At 35.2% G+C, this 25,091-nt stretch overlaps 3 protein-coding genes across 5 annotated transcripts in view; 1 reads left to right on the top strand and 2 right to left on the bottom strand.

Annotated features, from left to right (window-relative positions):
- LOC111052224 (enoyl-CoA delta isomerase 2) overlaps positions 1 to 18,493 on the top strand; it is a 34,791-nt gene extending 16,298 nt beyond the window's left edge. The window contains exons 5-7 of the mRNA XM_039428499.1: positions 11,240 to 11,329; positions 16,551 to 16,691; positions 17,607 to 18,493. Of these exons, the coding sequence (XP_039284433.1) occupies positions 11,240 to 11,329; positions 16,551 to 16,691; positions 17,607 to 17,762 (387 nt within the window). The 3' untranslated portion in view covers positions 17,763 to 18,493. The remainder of the gene's footprint in view (positions 1 to 11,239; positions 11,330 to 16,550; positions 16,692 to 17,606) is intronic.
- Positions 7,795 to 9,090, bottom strand: LOC120351397. Its single transcript, XM_039428500.1, has 2 exons — positions 9,036 to 9,090; positions 7,795 to 8,390 (listed from the first exon to the last, which is right to left on the bottom strand). The coding sequence occupies exon 2, from the start codon at positions 8,383 to 8,385 to the stop codon at positions 7,897 to 7,899; it is 489 nt and encodes a 162-aa protein (XP_039284434.1). The 5' UTR covers positions 8,386 to 8,390; positions 9,036 to 9,090; the 3' UTR covers positions 7,795 to 7,896.
- Positions 13,596 to 25,084, bottom strand: LOC111059356 (putative tricarboxylate transport protein, mitochondrial). Of its 3 annotated transcripts, none has more exons than XM_022347007.2 (3): positions 24,797 to 25,084; positions 15,002 to 15,600; positions 13,596 to 14,043 (listed from the first exon to the last, which is right to left on the bottom strand). In XM_022347007.2, the coding sequence occupies exons 2-3, from the start codon at positions 15,573 to 15,575 to the stop codon at positions 13,649 to 13,651; spliced, it is 969 nt and encodes a 322-aa protein (XP_022202699.2). In that variant the 5' UTR covers positions 15,576 to 15,600; positions 24,797 to 25,084; the 3' UTR covers positions 13,596 to 13,648. The 3 variants fall into 3 exon arrangements, with proteins under 3 accessions (XP_022202699.2, XP_039284432.1, XP_039284431.1); XM_039428498.1 differs by lacking the exon at positions 24,797 to 25,084 and adding an exon at positions 16,491 to 16,579 and having other exon boundaries at positions 13,638 to 14,043; XM_039428497.1 differs by lacking the exon at positions 24,797 to 25,084 and having other exon boundaries at positions 13,638 to 14,043; positions 15,002 to 15,660.
- Positions 25,085 to 25,091: the final 7 nt, after the last annotated feature.

Below are 25,091 nucleotides of genomic sequence, written 5' to 3' on the forward strand. Positions count from 1 at the left end.
AATTAGAACTATGATAAATTATCGCAAATTGTATTGCAAAAATTAAATATTGTATGCATACGTTTGATAGCCTAGATTCGTACTTCTTTGATTAAATAGAAATTTCTAAAATATTGATCTATATTTTTCTTTCAATTAAATACCTTTAATACTAATTTTTACTTGCGCAAGTATTACTCTTATTAATTTCTTAATTTATAATAACCCTTTCGGCGAGCTAGCTTTGATCATCAGATTATTTCGAAGCACTAGGGCGCCCATCACTAAATTCAAATTTAAATCACTCACGTGTCGAAAATCTTCTTGTAAGCCGCCGATGTCGATCCAACTCCATGTGGTCCGGGAATATGGTAGCCGGAATCGTCTCCTCCAAGGGGTTATAAATTTAATAAAAATGAAAAATGACTTCTGCTTCACAATAGCATCACGAAGTCTTTTAAGAAATTTAATAATTTACTTTAACTTTAACTTTTACAAAATTATTAATAAGGTACTTCGCTCTAAAATATTTGGGGTCCTCTTATGGTGGCATCTGGCTGGCGAGTGCTGGTTCTTCCTTTTCAAGTTTTACAGATCCTCTTTCCGACTTTCCAATTAGCATAAAATTTAAATATCTCAATCCTCCGCCATTAAATTCAAATAGATCTTACAAAAAATGCCAAAATATTGCTTAGATTATATGATTAATAATTTCTTTGCATTCGAGCCATATTGATAACATAGATTACACAAATTTTTACACGAAATCTACTACAATTATATAAATATATATAAATATTTTTGAATCGGCCTACAGTTGCCGCCCATTAACTGCCGTTTTACTATTGGTGCATGCAAATTTTATTAGGTATTCATGCGCCTGGTAACTCTTATTTCCTGAATACATTAAATTATTTTTATTTGGTTTTATGTTTATGCTCTTTGCATGCTAGTTAATATTATATATATTAATATTAATTCCATGCTACTAATAATTAGCCACGTGGACGGGTGTTTTTTCACATTGCACACCATCCGAATGCAATAAAGCTCTGCCAAGGGGTTTTGGTCAGATTCTACGTTCTTCGGTTTGATCGATCTCTAGGTCACCGATCTGTGAATACATCTACCTAACCTCAATCTTCAAATATTTTATGAATAATCTATTTATGAGTAATAAACTTCCTTCAAATCCTTTTTAAGTTCTTGTACCATTTAGCCAGAACAAGCTGATGCTATCTTATCTTGATTATTATCTGCTTGGCGATATTAGCCAATTACTTTATTTTTAGACCTATTACTATTTCTGTTAGGGCTTTTCATCTACCCAGATTTAAGATGTTACAGCAGTAAGATTGAATGACAGACATTATCGAAAGCTTTTGTGAAATCAAATGACACAAGAAGAGTGAAAGAACGATGATCCATTGAATTTCGAATGTCATCAGTGATTTTCAATAGTGCTGTAGTTGTGCTGTGAAAAGGGCGGTAACCAGACTGATTTTCATCAAAGAAGTTGAATGATTCCAGATACAGTGACAACTAGTCGTGCACTATTCTCTCCAGTGCCTTGGAAATACTACAAACTATGTTTATAGGTCGGAAGTCTTGTTGAGTAGTAGGATTATTATTTTTTGGAACTGGACATATTAATTATTGCTTCCAAAGAGAGGGGAAAACTCCCATTTTGAGAGAGAAATTGAATATATGAGTGATAGCAGGAATTATAATTGGTAAAATAATCTTATAAAATGAAATAGGTATATTATCAATACCTTTAATTGAGAGAATAGCGGAGGAAACTGTCTCAGGAAAGACATATGAGAAGAAAATTTTTTTCTGCGGAAGTGTGTGACTAAATTGATTAATCATGATTGAGTTCAGTGAATGGTGAGCAAATGAAGAAGGTGGAGATGGAGTAGAAGAATTCATTAAGCTGTTCCAGAGGAACATTAACAGCAATGGACTTGGACTTGGGTGGTATCACCTCGACTTTTCGAATGTTCCTCCACAGCTCTGAAGTGGACTGCCTTCCCTCAAAAAGTTAACCATAGTAATCTTAGCTCTACGACAGACAGATCTCAACCTGTTTCTCAAAGCTTTGTAACGCACAAAGTCTGCATTGTAACCAGTCCTGAGATGGTTACGCCTAGCTTTATCTCTCTCTCGTCTCAGAAGGGATATTTCTCTGTTAAACCAGGGACATGGCCTGCGGTGAACCTTCACATCCTGTACTGGTGCATGTTCGTCGAAGATTGAAAAAATCATTGAATCAAAGGCCTCTACCTTGTCATCAATATTATTCATATTCACAATATCATGCCAAGGCTTCTCCACAGCATCAGCCAGACAGCGATCTTAATCGATGTTTTTTAGGTTCCTGTCCCTAATCTTCGGCGTGTATCTTACTCCATGCTCAAGACTATATATAACATAATCAGATCATGACCCGACATACAGAATGGTATTTGTCCATCAGCCATAGCAAAATCTGGATCACTCACAATAGTAAAGCTGCGTACACATATACGCGCTTCCAACCCGCACCGAGCACGCTCCGCCTTCGTACCGCCCTCGTTCCTCCATTGAACCACAGTCGCTCCGCCCACGCACCCATCATGAACGTTACGGAAGATGTTAGATCTTCTCGCGTTCCCCGGTCGAACCACTGTTGCTCCCCGGTCGATCATCAATCGCTCTGCTGGAGTGACGTTCGGTTGCGGAGCAGAACGAAAGTCTGTATGCACCTTAAGATCGAGTAGGGAATGACAAGTGTCAGTGTGAAAAGTGGGTGAAGTTTTATTGAGTATTTCCATATTCAACGACTCAAAGAGTGTTCCTACTTGTCTGCTCTCAAAGGTATTTTTCATCTGATCAGCATTGAAATCACCAATAGTGCTGATACTGGTGCATTACATCTAGTATCGCATTCTCTAGAATAGACAATCTACCAGCCTTCAGCGGACGATATACAGCAACAATCAGCAAAGTATCTTGTCCAACATTGACCTCAATCATGAGAAATTCGGGTGAACATGAATACATTGAGGAGATGATGCAATTACCTTGACAGCAAATTGAGACCGAATATATACAGCAACACCTCCTACACCCTTGCCGATCCTGTCATTTCTAAATAAGGTATAGCCAGGAACATTGAAGTATTGCAGTGGCGGATCCAAAGAGGGGCTATGGGGGGCTATAGCCCCCCCCTTAGGTGTCCAATTTACACTAGAAATAATAAGGTAATAGCTTTCAACATTCAAATTCTTATGGTGAAAGGGTCAGATATGATATTTTAAAGCAAAAACATTCACATGGCTTCAAAATCCTTTTATTTTTAGTCAATATTCTTGATGGTTTCACACCATGGTCTTTTGCCTCTAAACTCTGGTCAATAAAGAGTTAAAAACGGCCTAAAAGTGTGTCATTTTACACTTGAATTTTGACAATTCTCCGTACCCCCCGCCATGCTGGGGGGTATTCCATACCCCCCGGTGCTTTCAACTCCCCCCCCCCCCCCCAACGCCTAGCCCCCCTTTGGCCTATCCTGGATCCGCCAATGAAGTATTCTGTAGAGAGGCTGGGTTTCAAGAATGTCTCACTAATAGCAATAACATCCACCGAGACCGTAGAGAATATTAACCTGAACTCGTCAAAATGAGCTGGCAGGGATTGGGCGTTGATATGACATAATTTAAGTAGGTTTGAGTGATCATCAAAAGCTGATGTCAGCTCATTAATGAAGTCTGACATATTTGTTGGAATTTATATCTTCAAGAAAATATATTGAATGGAAATAGAAACTGGGATAGTATGTATTTTAATTAAGAGATAGTTGAGTTAAATTTGGATACTGGTGATCAGTCTACTAAGATTAAGATGGAAAGGATTGAAAAGTCCCACAGCAAGTTATAAATTGGCTACCCTCTATGTACTTCAACAAAAATATTCTAATGTAATATAAGCAGCAACCACTGAATGCAAAAGTTTATTTTTAAATAAATAATTATATATTATTGAGAACCCAATATAATTGATCCAACTATTTATTGGTTAATCAATAGTAATGAAAAAAATAGAATTGGATAGGCTGGTTAAAGTGACTATTTTAAAGTCATTGATAAAAAAGTTAAATAAAGGAAAAAACAAAACAATAATAGAGATAAGGAGATGCTAAGTTAGAATATCTTTACATTGGAAAAATACTGTATTATATTTAATATAAACTGAATCTATAGTTAATGCATATAATATCTAGTTAATACCTCTTAATAACATTTAACAAAAAGCAGAGCCCCCATAAAAAGTATATCGTGAGAAAACAAGGGAACAGCCTCTGTTCTTATCAAGCTCTAATCTCTTCTTCTTCTTCTCTATACTTATAAAAGGCTAAGCCCCGACAGACTGAAATCACACCACAGCCCAAACTACTGAGCCTAAAAACTTGAAATTTTGCACGATTGTTTATGGTAGCCTGAAAACATCCACTAAGAAAGGATTTTCAGAAATTTGCCCCCCTGAGGGAGCTGGGGCCCCCCCAAAATTTTGTACTTTTTAACCGCTCATTGCACAGCAAAGTCATGAGGAACTTTTTTGTTCAGCTACGAAGAAAAATTAGATCTATGCAGAAAAATTTCGATCAGGAGCACAGGGGGGTCCAGGAGAGGGAATTTTTCGAAAATGTTTATGTAAAATCACACTACAGCTCAAACTAATTGTCCTACAGACTTGAAACTTTGCACAAATATTCTTCAAACATGCTAGACGCGCACTAAGAACGGATTTTGAGATATTTTGCCTCTAAGGGTTTCAAAGGATGAAAAAGGATCCTATTAAGTAAGGTTATGAACATGGTAAGGTGAATGCCATATGGAACTGATATAATTGACAAATGATATTCTAACATATGTTGTAATCATTGGGAATCTTAAAATAATTTTATCAATCAGCTGATCGAATTTAATTTTCTGTGGATCGAAAGCGCGAGCTTATTGCCACGTGTTTGTTCCATTATTGTATGCTTATGCTTGGCCTTCTATCAGCTGTATATGGAGTCTCACATTCCGATTAGAACTGAGCACAGAGATTTTCTTTGGTTAGGAGTTTGTTGATAATTTAAATTTTATTGCAAACAAAAAAAACATTGAAAAATTTCTTAATAGACAACAAGATTACAAAAAAAAAAAATGTCAAACATAAACCTACATATTTATTTGTAGCACGGCCAGAAAAAGACAAACTTGAGTACTATTAGCCGTGAGTTCATTCAATATAACTTATATTTTTGTGTTAATATTTTGTGAACAAAAAGTACGAGTTGATGAGAGATGTGAGTAATTTCTTATATTTGATCTAAATGGTTATTCATATTGTAGTAGTCGGGGTCACTTCAATAGAAGTTTTTCATTTTGTAGCTAATAAATTTCATATGTATTGATTATCCATAATGTATCCAGTGTCCATAATGGAAGTGATTGAACTACTCAAAATTATTGGCTTACTGGTCCTTCATAGAATTTATAGTATTTCTGGTGATTGAGCCTGTCTTTTTTCAGCGTCGACTATTAATAATAAAGCTTTATTTACAACTAGCTTACCTGGCAAACTTCGTACCGCCAAAAAGTCAATGTATCTCATGTCACACTAATTACTTTATTTGGTGAATCATGAAATTTATTTGACAATCAATATTTTCATTTACATCTGAATACGGACTTCCTATGTGCTTAGTCATGCAGCATTCATTATTCCCAAAACATATTCTTCTCAATCAATTAATTGGTAGTAATATCTAACAGTAAAGTGTTGAATTAAAAAAAAGATAGGGTAAATCAGTGTTTCAAAGACGAATTTAATGTTTTTATAGTTGTTGATTGTGAATAGATGGTCCAGGAAATATGCGATGTACGATGAATTACATATTCTTTCCATCTTCCATTTTAGGATGAATATAAGCTAAGCTAAATTTAAAAAAATGGAAATTATTTTGGCATTAATGAATGCAATATGAACATCTCTCCTCCATCAGGTGAATAATTTTTCTCCAACATTTCCCGGTTACTCAATGATAGGGGAGTTATTATTTGTATAGGTCTTCTAAGGAATCATTATCTACAGCTGGTACCAATCAACTACACTTCAACTCCAAACTACCGTTGTAATACCAGTAGCCTACACAATTTATCATAGGGTGACGTGTTTATTACAGCTGGTAACTTTAGATGATAAATCATATTATCTTAATATGATCTTGAATCATGATCATCTTTCCGTTCTTCGGTAGCCGCTAGGCCGACAATTTCGAAAACATAGATCTGTGAAAAATGGATTAATAAATAATCATTATTAGCCACCCTATTAAAATTTCTGGTCAGAAACCATCCCCAATATTCACACAACATATTCCCAAAGTTTCATGCCGTTATGTCAAACATTTTTCAAGTCATAGGGAACAAACACACAAACAGACATTCATTTTTATAAATATATAATATATAGAAGATAGAAGATTTCATTCGGCTTAAACAAAAGCCTCTCTAAATGGAGGTAGAATGATAAGGTTGACAGCTTTCAGTTCTGTTGTTTTAACATTTTTTTTCAAATCACTTTCGAAAAGTACATGTAGTACCTACTATTGTGTTTGAGACACTTCTGGCGCTATCATAGTTTCACAACTATTCTGTTCCACACTCCTATCTCTTGCAGTCGTTAACCATATCCATAATAAAATAAAGAGTTGGCTTATACACGTACGGGATAGGAAAATTATGTTTGACGCATCATCACGTCTGAACTACTGGACTAATTAACTTGAAATTTTGCATGTAGACTAGATTCATAATTAACCAAGGATGGTTATAGGCCTATTTTCAATTCTTCAAAATTTCATTATGTCAAGTTTTCAGATTATCAAATTTGAAAATAGATCCTTGCGAAGCACGGGTTCCTGCTAGTATTTTATAATCGATAACTGAGAAAAAACAAGATGATATAGGCACGAGATGCATGAATAGATTCTACATTAATTTCATATGAAAGTACAAAAATCAAGAGTTAACATTTAAGATACAAATGAATGAAATGAAAAATAATTAATTATTGCAACGAGAGAAAACAACATAAATCAACCCTAATTGGGAGTAAATAATAATTTCAATTACCGAATGTTAATAATGATAAAAACTTCATGCTGCAAGCATACTCAAAAGGATATTATCAAAGAAGAAGAAAAATATATAAATAGCTTAAAAATTAAACAACGCTGAAGCGAAAAAATGAATAAATAAAATATAGAAATTAAAAGTTCAACTGATAGCGCCAGTAGAAATGATAATATTTACTTTATAAAAGCAAGCAACTGAAAGATGTAACTACTCACCAAGCAGTTTACATGCATCCACATACTTTTACTAAGAGTCTTCTGGTTGCATCACATCACTTTGATTGAAAGAATGCGTGAAAATTCTGCCGTCCCTCTTCCATATAACTTTACCGTCGCGAGACCACACATTCCTGTAACAAACTTCGTCAGTAATCTGCCTTAAAAATAGATGTCGTGGTTTAGTGAGGTCTTCGTGGATTGAAAGGTCGGTATTCTTCAATTTGTAGCTGGCTGAGATGACATCGCTGCGTCGCTGATAGCTGATAAATTTGATCAGCACTTGTCGAGGCGGCGCCCCCGCCCTCGCTCTCGTCCGACACGATGGCTCCGGTCAATATGGTTTGGCCGGATCTCCAAGCCGAGCTTAGCATTGAGCAGGTCCGACATGGCCGCCAGACCATGTCCGTCCAGACCACCTCCGTCGTCGCCGTCCAACTCCGGCACGCCAGACAGCCGCACGTTGTTGCGCCGCTGGTACTGGGCCAGGCCATCCAAACGACTGTCAAATTGTTGTAGCTGCTTCACTTGTTTCTTCAGTGCTGCATTCTCCTGCGACAGATCGTTGATTGTCTTGACAGTATCCTAAAGCCTGGTCTCCAACGCAGCGCCGACCGTCTCACATAGGTTGTCGCGGAGCCGATCCTCGATTCTTGCAGCGAAACGATCGTAAAAATCGTCGCTGCGTAGAAGTGCTTCGAGAGCTTTGGTAGCTTGGTTTTGCGTCGCCATGGCAACAGAGCCGGCGTCAGCAGTCGACGAGCAAGACGAAGAGGAGGGAGGCCGGCTGGTCTGCCCTCTCTGTTGTTTGGTATGATTACGCTGCTGGGCAGGTGATGATACAGCCTTATCTTTTTCGAACGAAGTGCTGGTGGCGACATAACCATAACTATTTCACCTTTTAAACTTTGAAGAACCATGCGAGCTTGAAATTTAAAATTTGAAATTTCACGAACTGATGTAATGATGTGTAGAGCACACGTTTTTTTTTGTTTTTTTTTTCTATTGGTCAATACTATAGCCATCTAGTCTAAAGACTAATGAGCTAATTTTTTCTATCCTAAATTACTACTTGAAAAATTGAACAGTGAATTTCTCATTAGGAACTCTTACTGCTATTGTTTAATTAATATGTACACTTATTGACTGCACTATAGAAGCTAGATTCACTCAATCACTGCTCTGCTCTTTCACTGGACACTACTTGAACAAGCACTGCACTAGTTCAAACTGTTTCCTCCTTTTGAGCCTCCGCACCAACCCTCCATTGTCTAGCAGCTGGATCGCCTCGACGTTGTCATGTTGGTGCAGTCGCCACTCGTGCCTCTCCGCATGCCTCTGGATCTCGGTGGATATCAGGTCGACGTGCAGGTCTCTATGAAGATCGCTGTTCCTGACATACCAAAGAGCATCCACGATGTTCCTTAGCACTTTGTTTTGAAAACGTTGTATGACATTGATGTTGCTGTCTTTGGTACACCCCCAAAGTTGTATACCATACGTCCATAATGGCTTTAATATCTGTTTGTACAGAAGTACTTTGTTTCGGATTGAAAGGATGGAGTTTCTTCCAATCAGCCAATACAGCTTCTTATATTTGATTCCAAGCTCTTCTCTCTTCTTCTTGACATGGGCCTTCCAGCGAAGCTTTGCGTCCAAGGTCATACCTAGATACTTGGCATCATTAGCATATGGTACAACTTGGTTGTTGATAGTTATTGGTATGGGCAGGTCCTTCTTATTGGTAAAATTGATGTGAATCGACTTTGTTTCATTCAATTTCATTCTCCACTTTCTAGTCCAATCTTGAATTTTGTTGATGGTTCTCCGTAGTTTCTCTGTTGCAATATGAATATTACTGTCTACTGATAATATGGCTGTGTCGTCTGCAAATGTTGCTGTAGTATTCTCATCAAGGCTGGGAATATCGCTGGTATAGAGTAGGTAAAGAACTGGTCCCAGAACACTGCCTTGAGGAACTCCTGCTTTAATTTCCTTCAAATCAGAATATGAACTTTCATGCCTGACCCTAAAGTATCTGTCAGTCAGATACGATTGTAATATATCTGTATATTGCTTTGGTAGCACTTTTTTGAGCTTGAAAATGAGACCTTCATGCCATACTTTATCAAAAGCTTGCCCTATTTCAAGGAAAGCTGCTGAACAGACTTTTTTCTCTTCTAAGCACTTCTCTATTACATTTATAATCCGATGCACTTGATCTATTGTTGAGTGTTTCTCTCTGAAGCCAAATTGGTGATTTGGAATTATGTGCTGTCTCTCAATTATTGGTTTTAGCCTACTAAGTAAAATCCTTTCAAACAACTTGGATAGGACCGGTAACAATGATATTGGCCTATATGATGATACTTCATGTGGCTCTTTACCTGGCTTCAGTAGCATTATAACCTCTGCTACTTTCCATATTCCTGGTACGAATTTTAGTCTGAAAGAAGCATTCAAAATGTTTGTTAAGTTCACTATTGCTTTCCTTGGTAGGTGTTTGAGGACTGAGCCGGTTATCATGTCAAATCCAGGGGTTTTTTTGTTGTTCAGATTTCTTATTTCTCTTTTCACTTCTTCTACTGTGACACGCATTATTTCTTGATTCGGCTGTAAGATATTTTCATCCGCTTCTAAAGTTTCCTCTTTACCTGAGTTGATTGGCTGGAAAACGTTTACAAGATGATCCGCAAATGTCTGTGCCTTTTCATCACTACTCCTTGCCCATTGTCTGTCCTGCTTTCTGAGAGGAGGAGATTGTTGAATGGTTCGTAAATGATGTGTAGAGCACACATGATGAGAATTTGGGAACGAACAGACGACTAAATCCCACTATAGTAAAAAATAGGGAGCTCTAACTTTTCACGTCAACCTGCGAACAATTCCTTATCTCCATTTCCTAATTACGTATGTCAATTAAGTATGTTTTAATATGTTATTAGTTAGTACTGTACTGTAGTTGTGCCCATCTGTAGGCGTCTCTAATTTTCAACAAAAATTGCGTTAACGTATTTAAAAAAGTCTACTAATCTTAATAAATGCAAAGCATTCAAGATCAGATCTATTTGTAAGCATTTCTCATTTCTAGCAGAACTAACGCTTTTAAATCCACTTGATCTTATGTAGTTTTTTCTTAAGTAAATATAATGGATATATTCTTAGAAAATTGGCCTTTTGAAAATTCATATTTTATGTTAATTTGGAACATTCAATTGATTTATTTGCTTCTTATAGCAACTTCCAAAGGGATCTAAGGCAGCTTTTCATCTCATGAGTATTTAACCTGTGTTTGCTGTTTTTTTTTTCATTTTCCTTGATTTTCTTTTGTGGGTTCTATGACCTTTGTCTTAGTATAATCTGATTCTTTCCTTTATTTTTTCTATTCATTTGCTTATTCAAATTTAAAATGTTATTTAGAAACCAATCTGGTATAATTCATTCTTAACATCTTAAGTTCAGTTTTCACTCAACTTCTTATAGGTTATTTATTTACTCGTACTGATGTATCTATGATCCACCCATAATCTTAATTATTTGCATTAGGTTTATTTGCCTAATGCCTTTATTAATATCGATTTATTATTTTTGTCATTTGAGCTTCATTTTATTTCACATTGTATAAGTTAATTTGTGTGTTATAAGAGCAATAATGGGGTCTCCCTGGTGCTCTCAAATATTGTACGTTTTCAATAAATAAATAACATCTTCAAAATCAATTTCTATTTTCAAATAATGCAAAAATTCCTTTATTTTTTTAACAATGCCAAAAATATGTATTTTGTGCAACCATGATGGAAATATTAGAACCAAGTGAACTTGATATCTATAATTTTGTAGTAGAGTTGTTTTCACTCATTTAAAATGTAATTTTTTCAGGCATATTTCTACACGCCATTCACATCACTTGGTCTCTCACCTGAGGGTTGCTCAACATTTACTTTTCCACGTCTTCTAGGCACAAGAAAGGTAATATGATGAGAATACTTTTCAATGCATGATTATTCAGAAACTATCTAATTTTGAAAAATGTTACAACATTTGGTTAATTTTAAAACTGGGTAACTAGCAGTTGAGATATTTGATGTTGAGCAGCAGGCTCTTGCATGACTTGATAAATGAATCTAATCAGATCTGTGTTCTAGATATCTAGATAAACTGATAAAATTAATAAATAATCGTCTAAGAACTCATTAACAAAACTCGAGCGAAACTTGTATTATTTTACTAAAAATTCTGAAAACTGGTATTTTAAAATATCATTCAGCTCCAATTCATTTACATACTTATTGTTTTTTTATACTTATTATTTAATAATATTATATTTGTTTTATATACCTATGAATTTAAACTCTTGATTGTTTTTTGATCAAACTCTTGATCGAAAAAGGGATACTGTACTTCTAAAATTCAGTCAAATATGCTATTTGTAGAATAATACCATCTCAGGTATTTCTATAGTCTTTATGATGCGTGACAAAATATTTACTATTTTGTTTGTTGTGTTTCTTATGTTGAAATGCGCTACTGGAATTTGTAATCTCATGCTCGTTACTTGAACAAAATAAGTTCAATAAATTCAATAACTTTGATAAAAAAGCATGTTATTATTGTTTATTTTATTTATCTAACAAAATAATGTATGTATATTAAACGTTATTTTTTCAATTGCTTATAAATATCATTTTCACTAGCTATTAGTTCAATTGCCTTTTCAAGTCATACTGTTGCCAGAGCTCATAGAGCGCACATCGTCTGTAACTCATGTTCAGGTTTATTAGTAGGCTATGTTGAAATAAATAATTATTTTTAAGAAGCCGTTTTGTTATTCCAGTTCCTTAACTTCAGAACTTTAATTAGTAATGTCAAACCAAAATGGGCCCTAGGGTTGTCTCGGATAATGGCAGGGAATAATGATTGTTATAATGAGAGATTAACGTTCGTTACGAACTACTGGTATCTGAATTTGAAACTCATAAATGTCTAAAATATAAAAATGTCAATTATTCCATTTTAAACATAAAACATATATGCAACTGTCAATTTCATAGAATGGTAATAATTTTCAATAGTTAAGAATAATATTATTCAATACTATTGATAAACGACATAAATATAAATCCGAAAAGTTCTAATTTCGTTCTAGTTTTGAAATAATGAGTAGAAATGAGATAGTCGTCATTCCTCTCTTCCTATGAATCATTCATTGTGGTTGTGCACCAGTCAATATCCTCAACTAGTTATCAAAGTGAAATATACATTATTAATTCATCTAATAAAATAAATGAATGCCATGAAAGTAATTTCCAGAACCTGTTCATTGCTCTGTTTCAATCAAACCGGCAATTATTATCAATTTTTCAGTCAATCATTTCATATTGATAATCAAACCAATTCATGTCTCAGAACATTAATTTATAAGTATTTTATTTATTTATTCTTACAAAAATCTAGGAGTGCAACAGGCATAACAGCCCAAAACGCACTCATGAATACAGGAAATACATTATTAAAAATTATTACAAATATATATTATATATATATATATATATATATATATATATATATATATATATATATATATATATATATATATAAATAGATATGTGAAACCCAAATTGGGCCTACGGCTGTCACGGACAATGGAAGTGAATAATGATTATCATGTAGAAAGATGTTTCAAGATGTTGAGAGAGCGTTTCGAACCACTGGTCTGAATTTGAATCTCATGCCTATCACCGTATTATAGCTGGACTTCCCCAGTATAGAATCGAGGGTAAGGCGTTTATCCAATCTGAGTGATATAATGAGCTCTGACTGCTGCACCAACCTCTATATATCAATAACTAGAAGCATGAAGTGAAGTTAAAAAAAAGTTACATGATTTCTATGAACTTTGGAAGAAATGAAACTCGTCATTACGTAACCTAACTAGAAAATATAGGTCTTCAAAGAGGAATGACTATGTATTTGAAGTACGGTATCATTTTCAGGGTTTCTCTCTATCCTTGTCAGGTTTTCAGATTGTCCATCTATAATGATGGTGAGAATTGGCTTATACATGTACTGGATAGGAAATTCACGAATGGCGCATCATCACGTCTGAACTACGGTTCTGATTAACTTGAAATTTGCATATAGATTCTTTATTTACCGAGGATGATTATAGACCTATTCTAGATTCTTCAAAATTTCAGTAGGTCAAGTTTCCAATTGGACCCTTGCAGAGCACGGGTTACCTGCTACTGCTAGCTCGCAATAATTGAATGATTTGAACCTTGATTGAATTCAGTCACTTATTATATTTAATAAATCAATAAACGTGTCATAAACCATAAATGTTATAGCAACATCCATGCAGGCTGTCAATAGCCTGGGAACCGTTCCCTTGTAGAACGCAGCCGGCCCTTCTTTGGTCCAAATTTTCCTGAAACAGTCGACAGTGCTGGAGTACTTGTCGGCTTGGAAGCCTTGCATCCTGGTTTTGACCACGTCAACAGGTGTGTTGGCCAATACACTGGTGGCTCCCCCCACCGCCCCGAACACTCCAACCAGCACCTTGGGCACGTGTTTCGTTCTGTCGTCACCGCAGTATGTGTCTTTCATGGTTTCCATGACTGCAAAGCGAATCGCCTGGTTGCTGCCCTGTCTCAGTGTGGTGGCTGTAACGCCTTGGTAAATGCCTGCAATGAGAATCGATAAGTGACTGGTTGAATAATTCTGTTCTAAGACATTCTAAAACTTTTTTCAGGATTCAGCACGTTATGTATATTAAAGTGAAATATTAGCGATATTGTCAGTTCCACATAATTGATTTGAGCCAAACTCAATTTTCAATGCACTTGAGGCAACAGTGGTATTTTTTGGTTAGACTAACAAAACAGGTTACAATGCCCCAGTGCATTGAAACTTAAGTTTGGCTCAAATAAATTATGTGGAACTGACAATAACGCATTAATTACACCAGGTACTTTGAGTCTTTGATTATTTCGTGCAATGATTCTGGAGTATTGGACAAGTGAGATAAAAAATGTTGACTTCTTGCTCAGGAACTTTTTACAGGGTGCCCCAAAACCTGGAATTTTCCGTTACAGTTTTCTCCCACTTTTGCGGGACTATACTTATGATGCCACAAATGGATACAGTTTCGTCTTCTTTTATTAGGCTTTAATATGATGTCAAGAAAAGTAATTGAGTAGTGTAACTACACAAAGTAGTTATGTACAAAATTCTTAAATAATAGGTAGCCTACTTGCAATGAATTGGCTATAATTCGGCGCTCGGGATAGAGTTTTCAGTAGATTTAATTATTTTATATTTTTTGAGATTTGTTTATATATTCGGGTGATGTCATGTAAGCTTTTTGCTTGTGTCTGAGAATGAGTACGTGGGTGATTGATCAGATGATCAAACGTCCATGTCCATCAGCGGGATTTAAGCCCACGACCAGGTAGTGCTAGCAGACAAAAGGGTGCAACGCCTTACTCCACTCGATAAACCTGGCCGCCATAAAATATTGTTAACATTTTAAATTTGTATGTTGCAAAAAAATATAATGTTTAACACGTCTAGTAGTTAAATACCTAACCAATTGATTTTATAAAATTAATTGACGAATAAAATGTTGATACATTATCATACCTCTTAATCCGTCTTCTTTAATAATGCTGACGACCGCATGATATAGTCCGTTGTATCTCGGCTTCATACACCAGGTATCATGAATGTACTTTACTTTGATTGTTTCTATAGGTGTTACCACGAATACAGCCTCACAGACCCCTGCTCCAAAGCCGCAAACAATCCTAGATCTGAGACAGAGTTCGCCTCTGTCATTGACCACTTGGTTCTTGAACGATTCGAACGCTCCAAACCTGAGCGCGTTTTTGGGAATCGATCCACACAAAATTATATTAATCCCTCGGTACAAACCCAGTATACCTTCTCTGGAGATAGTCTTTCTGACGCAATCCAACATCCCTGTGTATTGTTTTCGACGCACACCACGCAACGTTTCATCGAGTTGCAGTTGGGTTTTGATGAATTCCGTGGGATATGTGATGATTATTTCGGTGGCACCTGTGAGTCCACCAGCTATCACTCCTTTCAATCCTGTATTTCCGGCATTAACAACAGCCACTCCATCTTGGCACATCCATGGTCGTGAAAAGGGACTGTTGTTGGTTGGAATTGTGCATTGCATCACAAATAGCATATACGTAAACAGAATGAGTGTCCTCCTGTTGAAATAATGTTCTTCTATTAATGATTTGAACTAGGTGTATTTTCTGATTGAATTGTCTGATTTTCTAAATCTATCTGCTTTTTTACTGTCATTAGAAAACTTTCAATCGCTCCCGGTGCCGCGTCAACGATTTGAAAAATGTGATCTTTTTTGAGATTTAGTTTTAGTTTTTCCAGCACTTTTCGGTTCAGGTTAGTTTATAGGTTGATTAGGTTGGTTTGATAGATTGTACAATTGTGCACTACGTTTACTGACTTGTACCGTAGCCTCAGAGCAACTAGACATAATAAGAGAGTTTAGTTATTAATTCATGCTTAGGTGTATACTAAGGAGTTTCGGTACTCACTAAAAGCATTCTGTAAGTTGCGAACAGAACGAGTAAGTTGCGGTGAAGAGCGATGCCACTAAACAGTTGTGCTATGATAAAAACATTTGGAGTCATTGATATAAATATCATAGATACAACGCTAACAAGCTAAAATCTACATATCGACCTGACCTCAAGACAAGTATAAAAATTTTATTTATTTTTTCTTTAATAACGTTCAAAACATTACTTTTAGTTTGCCCTGCCCGCGCTACGTTAAAAGTCCAATGAATGTCAATCAAATATGTTCTGTCAACTATTGATAATTTAGATTTATCTGTTAACCTATATCTAATTCAAACTTTCATTTCTTTTTTTTTAATTAAATGTCAAGAAACTAAAGCTGTGGATGTTCCATCCTTTCTAAAGTCTGGTGAATTTCACTATCAATGTATAATTTTCTACATTCATTTCACTAGATTCATCAAATATCATGAAGTCGTAATATCTATTTCATATTAGTAGATGATTGTGTAAATATACCGCTCTTATTCAAAAGAGCTAGGAAATAACTTAACTGTAGAATTGTGTAATAATTGCACTTTTGTATTTCAATGAATAAAAAATCTTGATTTCAGGCTACTCAGATGCTTCTATTCAATCACAAGTTATCTGCGCAAGAAGCACTTCAACATGGCTTTGTGGACAAGGTGATGCCTCACTCAGACATCAATGACGCGTGGGCCCATATCGATCAACTTCTCGATGTTTCTTATGAGGTAAGACATTTAAACTTGGTTTAGATTCTGTTCAGACCTCTTTGTCGATGTGAAAATATTCTTTTACGTCTTTCATGATTTGTCAAAATTATTTGACAGATGGATAGACATTTCTGTGGAGTTGTAGTGACAATTAGCAGTAGATAGAAGATAATAAGAGTTGATCTAATATTCTATTTATTGAAATTATTTAAAATCATAACAGTTTTTTCTACTGGAGATGATATCTACCATACATAAGAACTAGGTTCAAGCGTGGACCAATAAGGCTAATGTGCACCATCTACGTTAAACGCCAATCTACGGTTACAAGTACGAATGATCGCATTTAATATAATGTGTTTTATTCTAGGTTTAAACCAACAGCTGATCTATCTCCGTTCCAACCGATATGGTGCATAAATATGCCTAAGAGTGTTATATGGAAGTAATAATAACCCAATAGTCTTAGATGGGTTTAAAGCTCATAGCTTCTATGTAGCTTAAAATTGTGGAATTATTCTATCTCTACTAGAAATTGGCTTGAAACAGACATTCTTTCAAGAGGAAAATCAAGAGCAATCTTCTCTTTTTATCTAATTTCAGCTGTGCTATTAGAAACGATTAGGGCATCTGAATTATAAAAGGAAATTCTGAACTAAATGGAAAAAATAAAATAGTAACTTTATTACTATTTAATCTGCCAATAAAATTTGGTAAATTAATTAAATCTCTAATTCAAGGAGATTAGTCATTAGTTGTTGAATGAAGATTTCTATCCTCCCAATAAAACATTATTTAGCATCAAAATATAGGCTTATTTCATCATAAATTATTTGTCATGAATTTCCTATTATAAATTTGTTAAGATATTCGATTAGGAAGTTGATTTGCGAAAGATTTGTAACTTTTTTCAATTTAATGTTTATGTTTCAGTCTCTGTTGAGTGCAAAAAAATTGTTGAGAGATAGAGATCGTGATGTACTTCTCAAAGCAAACGCAGCGGAATGTGAAGCCTTGGTTGAAAGATGGAAATCAGAGGACTTCATCCAGCAACTGATGAATTTCCTCAATAAGAAAGCAAAGTTATGATTTTGACTTATTGCCTCTATTACTTGATGCATCACTATTTTATGGTTTACGTTTTATAGATCAGGAGAAATCATGCAATATCATAATTTTTGTGGTTTATGGTCCAAATCATTTTATGCTATTTTTTTAATATTTCATTAGGTGTAGGCAAGGTTATTAGAATCATGTATTCTATGTTTATCTAGGATACAAGAATAATTTATTAATACTATACATCACATTTTCTTGAAGATTTTTGTAAAATTAGTTTGAACATTGTATCTAGACCTAATTTGATCATATTGTTGAAAATGAGGCAATGTGAACTATTAATAAGAATAGTTATTATTTATCACCTTACTTGTTTAAAAAATAAGCTTACCAAACATAAAGGCATACATTTATAAACATCACACTTTGTCAAAGATGACAATTTCTATATGAAACATCACATAAGATAAATTAGAAATAAGTTACATTTTATAAAATAAAACATAAGACTGAGTGACATCGAAACTTGAAAAAACGAATAGTCTTTGTATATTGTTATATATTATCTGTTAGAAATCTCTGTTTGGATTGTGTCAAGTTTTAACTATTAAATTATCAATAAAGTTTAGAAAATTTAGATTCACAATCCACTATTTTAGAAATTTTACTTGATGTTTTTATGAGGCTGTTTATTTTTTATACATATTGTTTTACATAATTATTTCTAAGAATTGTTGAATAAAAAATGGTTTTTGAATTCAGTAGTCTTAATATAATTTTTTTATTTTTAACTAAGGGGTTTTTAATATCCTATCACTTAATAATACTAGTTTACGTATATTGATGTACTATGTAACAGATTTATTTGGTGCTTAACTATAATCTATAACGCAATCGTGAGATGTTTAAGACACGCGATTGTCTTTTTAATTTATTCTAGTTAGTGCTTCAAAGAAGCATTAAAAACCCGGTAAAACCATAGTAGAGTAGTACCTCTATCATTTGTATTTTACGGGAACAAGCGTTTACTACGAATTATTGAGGCTATGGTTGTGAAGAAGGAAGAGAAGGAGGCTGATAAATGCTAAAATTATATGGATATGAAAAAACATTCAAATTAAAAAATGCTTGATATTTTATGAGCAATAATAGATATTATGTATAAAAATCAAAATAGTTTAATCATAATCTATTAATTAAAAATAATATAACAATTGACGCTTTTTTTAAATTTTCATCAAGTTGGTTAGAAAAAGACTAAGGCATAAAAACTGCTGTGAAATACTAGCAACTAATATGCACTTGCTTTTAAGGATATCTTTTAAAGTCGACTAAACAACAAATTATCATTTAATTTGTATTAACTCTTAAAACATATACAGTGTTTCAGAAGTAGTTAGGGTACATTTTTCATGTATTTTTCCATTTAGGGTATTTTTCCTGGATGATAGGAGACTTCGAATGTTGTATTTGAAGTGTCCAAAACTCAGCGGCAACCCTTATAATTATAAGTTAAGCTGCCATTTTGTTTTTTTCACTTAGGGATTTTTATCTCAAGAACGAAATGTTGTATTAATCTAAAATTTGACATTAATATTTTTGCTATAAAGACTTAACATTAAAAAATAAAATAAAAAAAATGCTATGTACATAATCAAAATGGCGGCCATTTTAAATTTTTGATGGCAAATTCTACGAAAACCATTCACTTCACAGAAAATTTACAAGAGACAAAAAAGTTGAAAAATTTTATCAAGATTTTAAGGATACCTTATTTATCAAGATTGGTCAAAGGATAACAGAGAAATTAGATCTTTTCGTACTGCATGCATGACCACTTTTCACCATTCAAACATCAATATTAAATTTTCAATTCCAATTGCATTTAAGATGAAGCTTTGAAACTCGGTATGGCCATACAGCTGATTTTACAATGTTTTTCAGATAATCTTGTGCATTCATGCAGTTCGAAAAGAATCAATTTCTCTGTTATTCTTCAACCAATCTTAATAAATGATGTATCCTTGAAATCTTGATAAAATTTTCTCATTCTTTCGTCTCCTGTAAATTTTCTGTAAAGTGAACGGTTTTCGTGAAATTTGCCATCAAAAATTTAAAATGGTAGTATTGTTCAGTATTGCGCTAGAACTCGTAGAGAACGGACGTATAGTGGAGTAGTAATAGTGTAGTGTAGAAGTAGTGAGTCAGCAGTTTGTTCGCGATTAAAAGTGGAACAAAAATATTGCATCGAGTATCGGTCGTCAACCGCGGTATTTTATGCAAGCAAAGCGACCTGCTTTTCGCGGCGGTAATATAGCTCCGTTCGCGTTTCCGTGTGCGTGAGTGTTGATTACGAGTGCTGTTTGAAATGTATGGTAGCGAAATCGCACTATGTCCGACTTAGTGAAGCCACCAAGTTTTCCTGCATCAGAGCAAGAAGAAAGGGAAGCCACTAACGAGAGCATGGACACCAACAACATGGCAAATACACCAGAAATCCAGTGTTCACCGGATCAATACATAAAAGCAAATAAACTCAAATCTTCAGCCGAGCAGGTACTTTTCATCGCCTGGAAGGAATCTGATGAGAAGAGGAAGGAGCTAGAGAGAAGCAACGCCGAACTCTTGCAAAAAATGCAGGATTTGGAAAAAAGATTACTCAATATTGAGAAAAAGATCCATAGCCCACAGCCTACTAGCTCAGCAGCCGAGAACTACTCGACAAATGAAGAAGAATTGGCTAAAGAAACTGAATGGATCAGAACTCGTACTAAGCGGGCTACCAAGAAGAGGAAGCTTAGCACCCCATCGCCAGAAATCAAAAATGAGTCTGCAAAAAAGAAGCAACAAAATTTGAATAATAAAATCACTCCTGTGGAAAAACCAATCAGTGAGGAGGAGAAGAGGAAGAAGAAAGAAATTCCACCACCGCCAATCATTGTGGATGGTATTAAGAATCTGAATGTACTTCTTACGAGTTTGAAAAAAGTGTCACCAGCTGACAAATTTAGGATTAAACTGTTAAGTAAAGAAACATTTAAAGTAAATGCAGTTGATTCGGAAACTTATCGGAATATTACCAGAGAATTGATTAAAGATGGGCTCAACTGGCACTCCTATGAAGATAAACAGTCGAGACCAATAAGAGTGATGATTAAAAAGCTTCATCACTCTTGTAGTACAGAAATGATTCTGGAAGATTTGAAAGTAAGAGGATTGAAAGTTCTAGAAGTTGTAAACAAGCTGAGGTGGAAGACAAGAGAACCATTAGATATGTTCATGGTATCATTCAGCGCGGAAGAAGATATAAAAACAGTATTTGAATTGAAAAATATACTTGGCTGTAGAGTGGAAGTTGAAGCATTGAAGAAGGCCAATCTGATACCGCAATGCAAACGTTGCCAAGCATACGACTACACTCAAAAATATTGTAACAAGGAGCCTAGGTGTGTTAAGTGTGCAGGTAAACACCAAACAAAGGAATGTTCGAAACCCAACGATGCTCTACCAAAATGTATTCATTGCGGTGAAGCACATCCAGCCAGCTATCGAGGTTGCACTGTTGCAATCGAATTGCAAAAAATCAGGAATTCTACTAAAACAAAAACTATTGCAGATTCACGAAAGAAAATCATTCAAAATATCCCACCAAGAATCACGGAAAATACAGAAGCTCACAATCTAAACAATGGTAGTGCAGTTAAGAAATTGACTTTTGCCCAGATTGTCTCAAAAGAAAATAGATTGAAATTGGAAGAGCCAAAAAGTGAAGTGGAAGAAGGCACCAATAATATTTTGCAGCTAATCTTGGCAAAACTGGATAGACAAGAGCAAATAATCACCTCACTAAAATCTGAAACTCACTTTACAAATCAATCGTTTATCAAATTCAAAGGCTTTAAGATCTATCATGCTTTACATCCCAGCAATGTCGCGAGGGGTGGGAGTGCCATCATTATCAGAGACAATCTACAACATCATGAAGAAGTGAAACATGAAAGTGATAGAATTCAATTGATAGGTGTAGCAGTTCAAGCAGTAAATTATAACTTTGTTGTTGCAGCTATTTACTGTCCTCCCAGATATTCCATCAGAAGAGAGGAGTATTCGACATTGCTTGATATGTTAGGAGAAAAATTCATTCTTGGTGGTGATTTCAATGCAAAGCACGTGCATTGGGGATCGCGCTTAACAACTCACAAGGGAAGACAGCTCTTCGAAGCAATGAAAGAGATGAGGTGCGAAGCTCTTTCAACTGGTAAACCAACCTACTGGCCCACCGATACGAGGAAAATCCCAGATCTCATAGATTTCTTCCTGACAAAAAATATATCAGTTAATTATTTGCATTTAGAGGATAGTTTCGACCTTAATTCCGACCACTCACCCATCATTATGACTCTGAGTGATTCAATTCTACGGAAGGAAAATACTTGTCCAGCGTTAGCAAATAGCCGCACTGATTGGGATGGCTTCCAACAGATGCTGGAGGAAAGAATAGAATTGAACTCACCATTAAGGAACGAAGAACATATTGATCGGGAGTTGGAGAAGTTTGTGACTGATATCCAACAGGCAGCATGGTGTAATACCCCACAAATCAGAAGAAGAACCACTGGAAATAATTACCCTGCGGAAATCAGAGAATTGATTGTTGAAAAACGAAGAGCTAGAAGGAGATGGCAGCAATCACGTTCCCCCCAAGACAAAAGAGTTTTGAACAATTTAACTCAAGAACTAAGGAGAGAGATCCAATGTATCAAGGAAGAATCAATTAATAGTTACTTGAGAAACTTGACAGCAGAATTCAGCACGGACTACTCACTCTGGAAGGCAGCTAAAAAAATAAAACGAACCATTCAACAATCTCCTCCTCTCAGAAAGCAGGACAGACAATGTGCGAGGAGTAGTGATGAAAAGGCACAGACATTTGCGGATCATCTTGTAAACGTTTTCCAGCCAATCAACTCAGGTGATGACGAAACTTTAGAAGCGGATGAGAATATCTTACAGCCGAATCAAGAAATAATGCGTGTCACAGTAGAAGAAGTGAAAAGGGAAATAAGAAATCTGAATAACAAAAAAACCCCTGGATTTGACATGATAACCGGCTCAGTCCTCAAACACCTACCAAGGAAAGCAATAGTGAACTTAACAAACATTTTGAATGCTTCTTTCAGACTAAAATTCGTACCAGGAATATGGAAAGTAGCAGAAGTTATAATGCTACTGAAGCCAGGTAAAGAGCCACATGAAGTATCATCATATAGGCCAATATCATTGTTACCGGTCCTATCCAAGTTGTTTGAAAGGATTTTACTTAGTAGGCTAAAACCAATAATTGAGAGACAGCACATAATTCCAAATCACCAATTTGGCTTCAGAGTGAAACACTCAACAATAGATCAAGTGCATCGGATTATAAATGTAATAGAGAAGTGCTTAGAAGAGAAAAAAAATTTGCTCAGCAGCTTTCCTTGATATAGGGCAAGCTTTTGATAAAGTATGGCATGAAGGTCTCATTTTCAAACTCAAAAAAGTGCTACCAAAGCAATACACAGATATATTACAATCCTATCTCACTGACAGATACTTTAGGGTCAGGCATGAAAGTTCATATTCTGATTTAAAGGAAATTAAAGCAGGAGTTCCTCAAGGCAGTGTTCTGGGACCAGTTCTTTACCTACTCTATGCCAGCGATATTCCCAGCCTTGATGAGAATACTACAGCAACATTTGCAGACGACACAGCCATATTATCAGTAGACAGTAATATTCATATTGCAACAGAGAAACTACAGAGATCCATCAACAAAATTCAAGATTGGACTAGAAAGTGGAGAATGAAATTGAATGAAACAAAGTCGATTCACATCAATTTTACCAATAAGAAGGACCTGCCCATACCAATAACTATCAACAACCAAGTTGTACCATATGCTAATGATGCCAAGTATCTAGGTATGACCTTGGACGCAAAGCTTCGCTGGAAGGCCCATGTCAAGAAGAAGAGAGAAGAGCTTGGAATCAAATATAAGAAGCTGTATTGGCTGATCGGAAGAAACTCTGTCCTTTCAATCCGAAACAAAGTACTTCTGTACAAACAGATATTAAAGCCAGTATGGACGTATGGTATACAACTTTGGGGGTGTACCAAAGAAATCAACATCAATGTCATTCAACGTTTTCAAAACAAAGTGCTAAGGAACATTGTGGATGCTCCTTGGTATGTCAGGAACAGCGATCTTCATAGAGACCTTCACGTCGATCTGGTGTCCACCGAGATCCAGAGGCATGCGGAGAGGCACGAGGGGCGACTGCACCAACATGACAACGTCGAGGCGATCCAGCTGCTAGACAATGGAGGGTTGGTGCGGAGGCTCAAAAGGAGGAAACCGTTTGAACTAGTGTAGTGCTTGTTCAAGTAGTGTCCAGTGAAAGAGCAGAGCAGTGATTGAGTGAATCTAGCTTCTATAGTGCAGTCAATAAGTGTACATATTAATTAAACAATAGCAGTAAGAGTTTCTAATGAGAAATTCACTGTTCAATTTTTCAAGTAGTAATTTAGGATAGAAAAAATTAGCTCATTAGTCTTTAGACTAGATGGCTATAGTATTGACCAATAGAAAAAAAAATTAAAATGGCCGCTATTTTGATTATGTACATCGAAAAAATGTTATTCCATTTTTTAAAGTTGAGTCTTTATAGCACAAATATTTATGCCAAATTACAGATCAATACAACATTTCGTTCTTGAGATAAAAATTCCTAAGTGAAAAGCACAAAATGGCAGCTCTAAGGGTAACCGCTGAGTTTTGGACACTTCAAATACGACATTTGTAGTCTCCTATCATCCAGCAACAATACTCTGAAATGTTCAACTCTACTTCTGAAACACTCTGTATATTATTTTAAAACTTACCGTATTTATTGTCTAATACGTATTTTAAAATGTACCTTATTACAGTACATAAAGTTTCTTTACTCGAGTTGAATTTTATTGTGAGGTGAGTCCTGAAAGAAGTCATTCCTTAGCCAGTAATGTTAAAACAGCATTTTGCTTACCTTGAAACGATACTGATGGATCATGAATTTGAATCATAATAATATATTAGTGGGAAACATAAATTAAAACTGAGAATTTGTTTAAATAGCATCAGTCATACATGTTTTCACGTAAAAATAAATAACAAAGAAAGTACTCCTTATCCATTCAAAAGTTAATAACTATGTTTTTGTGGTTAATACACGTAAAACTGTACCTCAAAGTAAAAATAGTAAATAAAACTAACCTATCAAAAAAATGCTAGTGAAACAGTATTTTGTGTTCCACTCTCTTTGTGTTTTTTATCATGTGTAA

Source organism: Nilaparvata lugens, chromosome 5, assembly GCF_014356525.2.
Source record: "Nilaparvata lugens isolate BPH chromosome 5, ASM1435652v1, whole genome shotgun sequence".
NCBI lineage: Eukaryota > Metazoa > Arthropoda > Insecta > Hemiptera > Delphacidae > Nilaparvata > Nilaparvata lugens.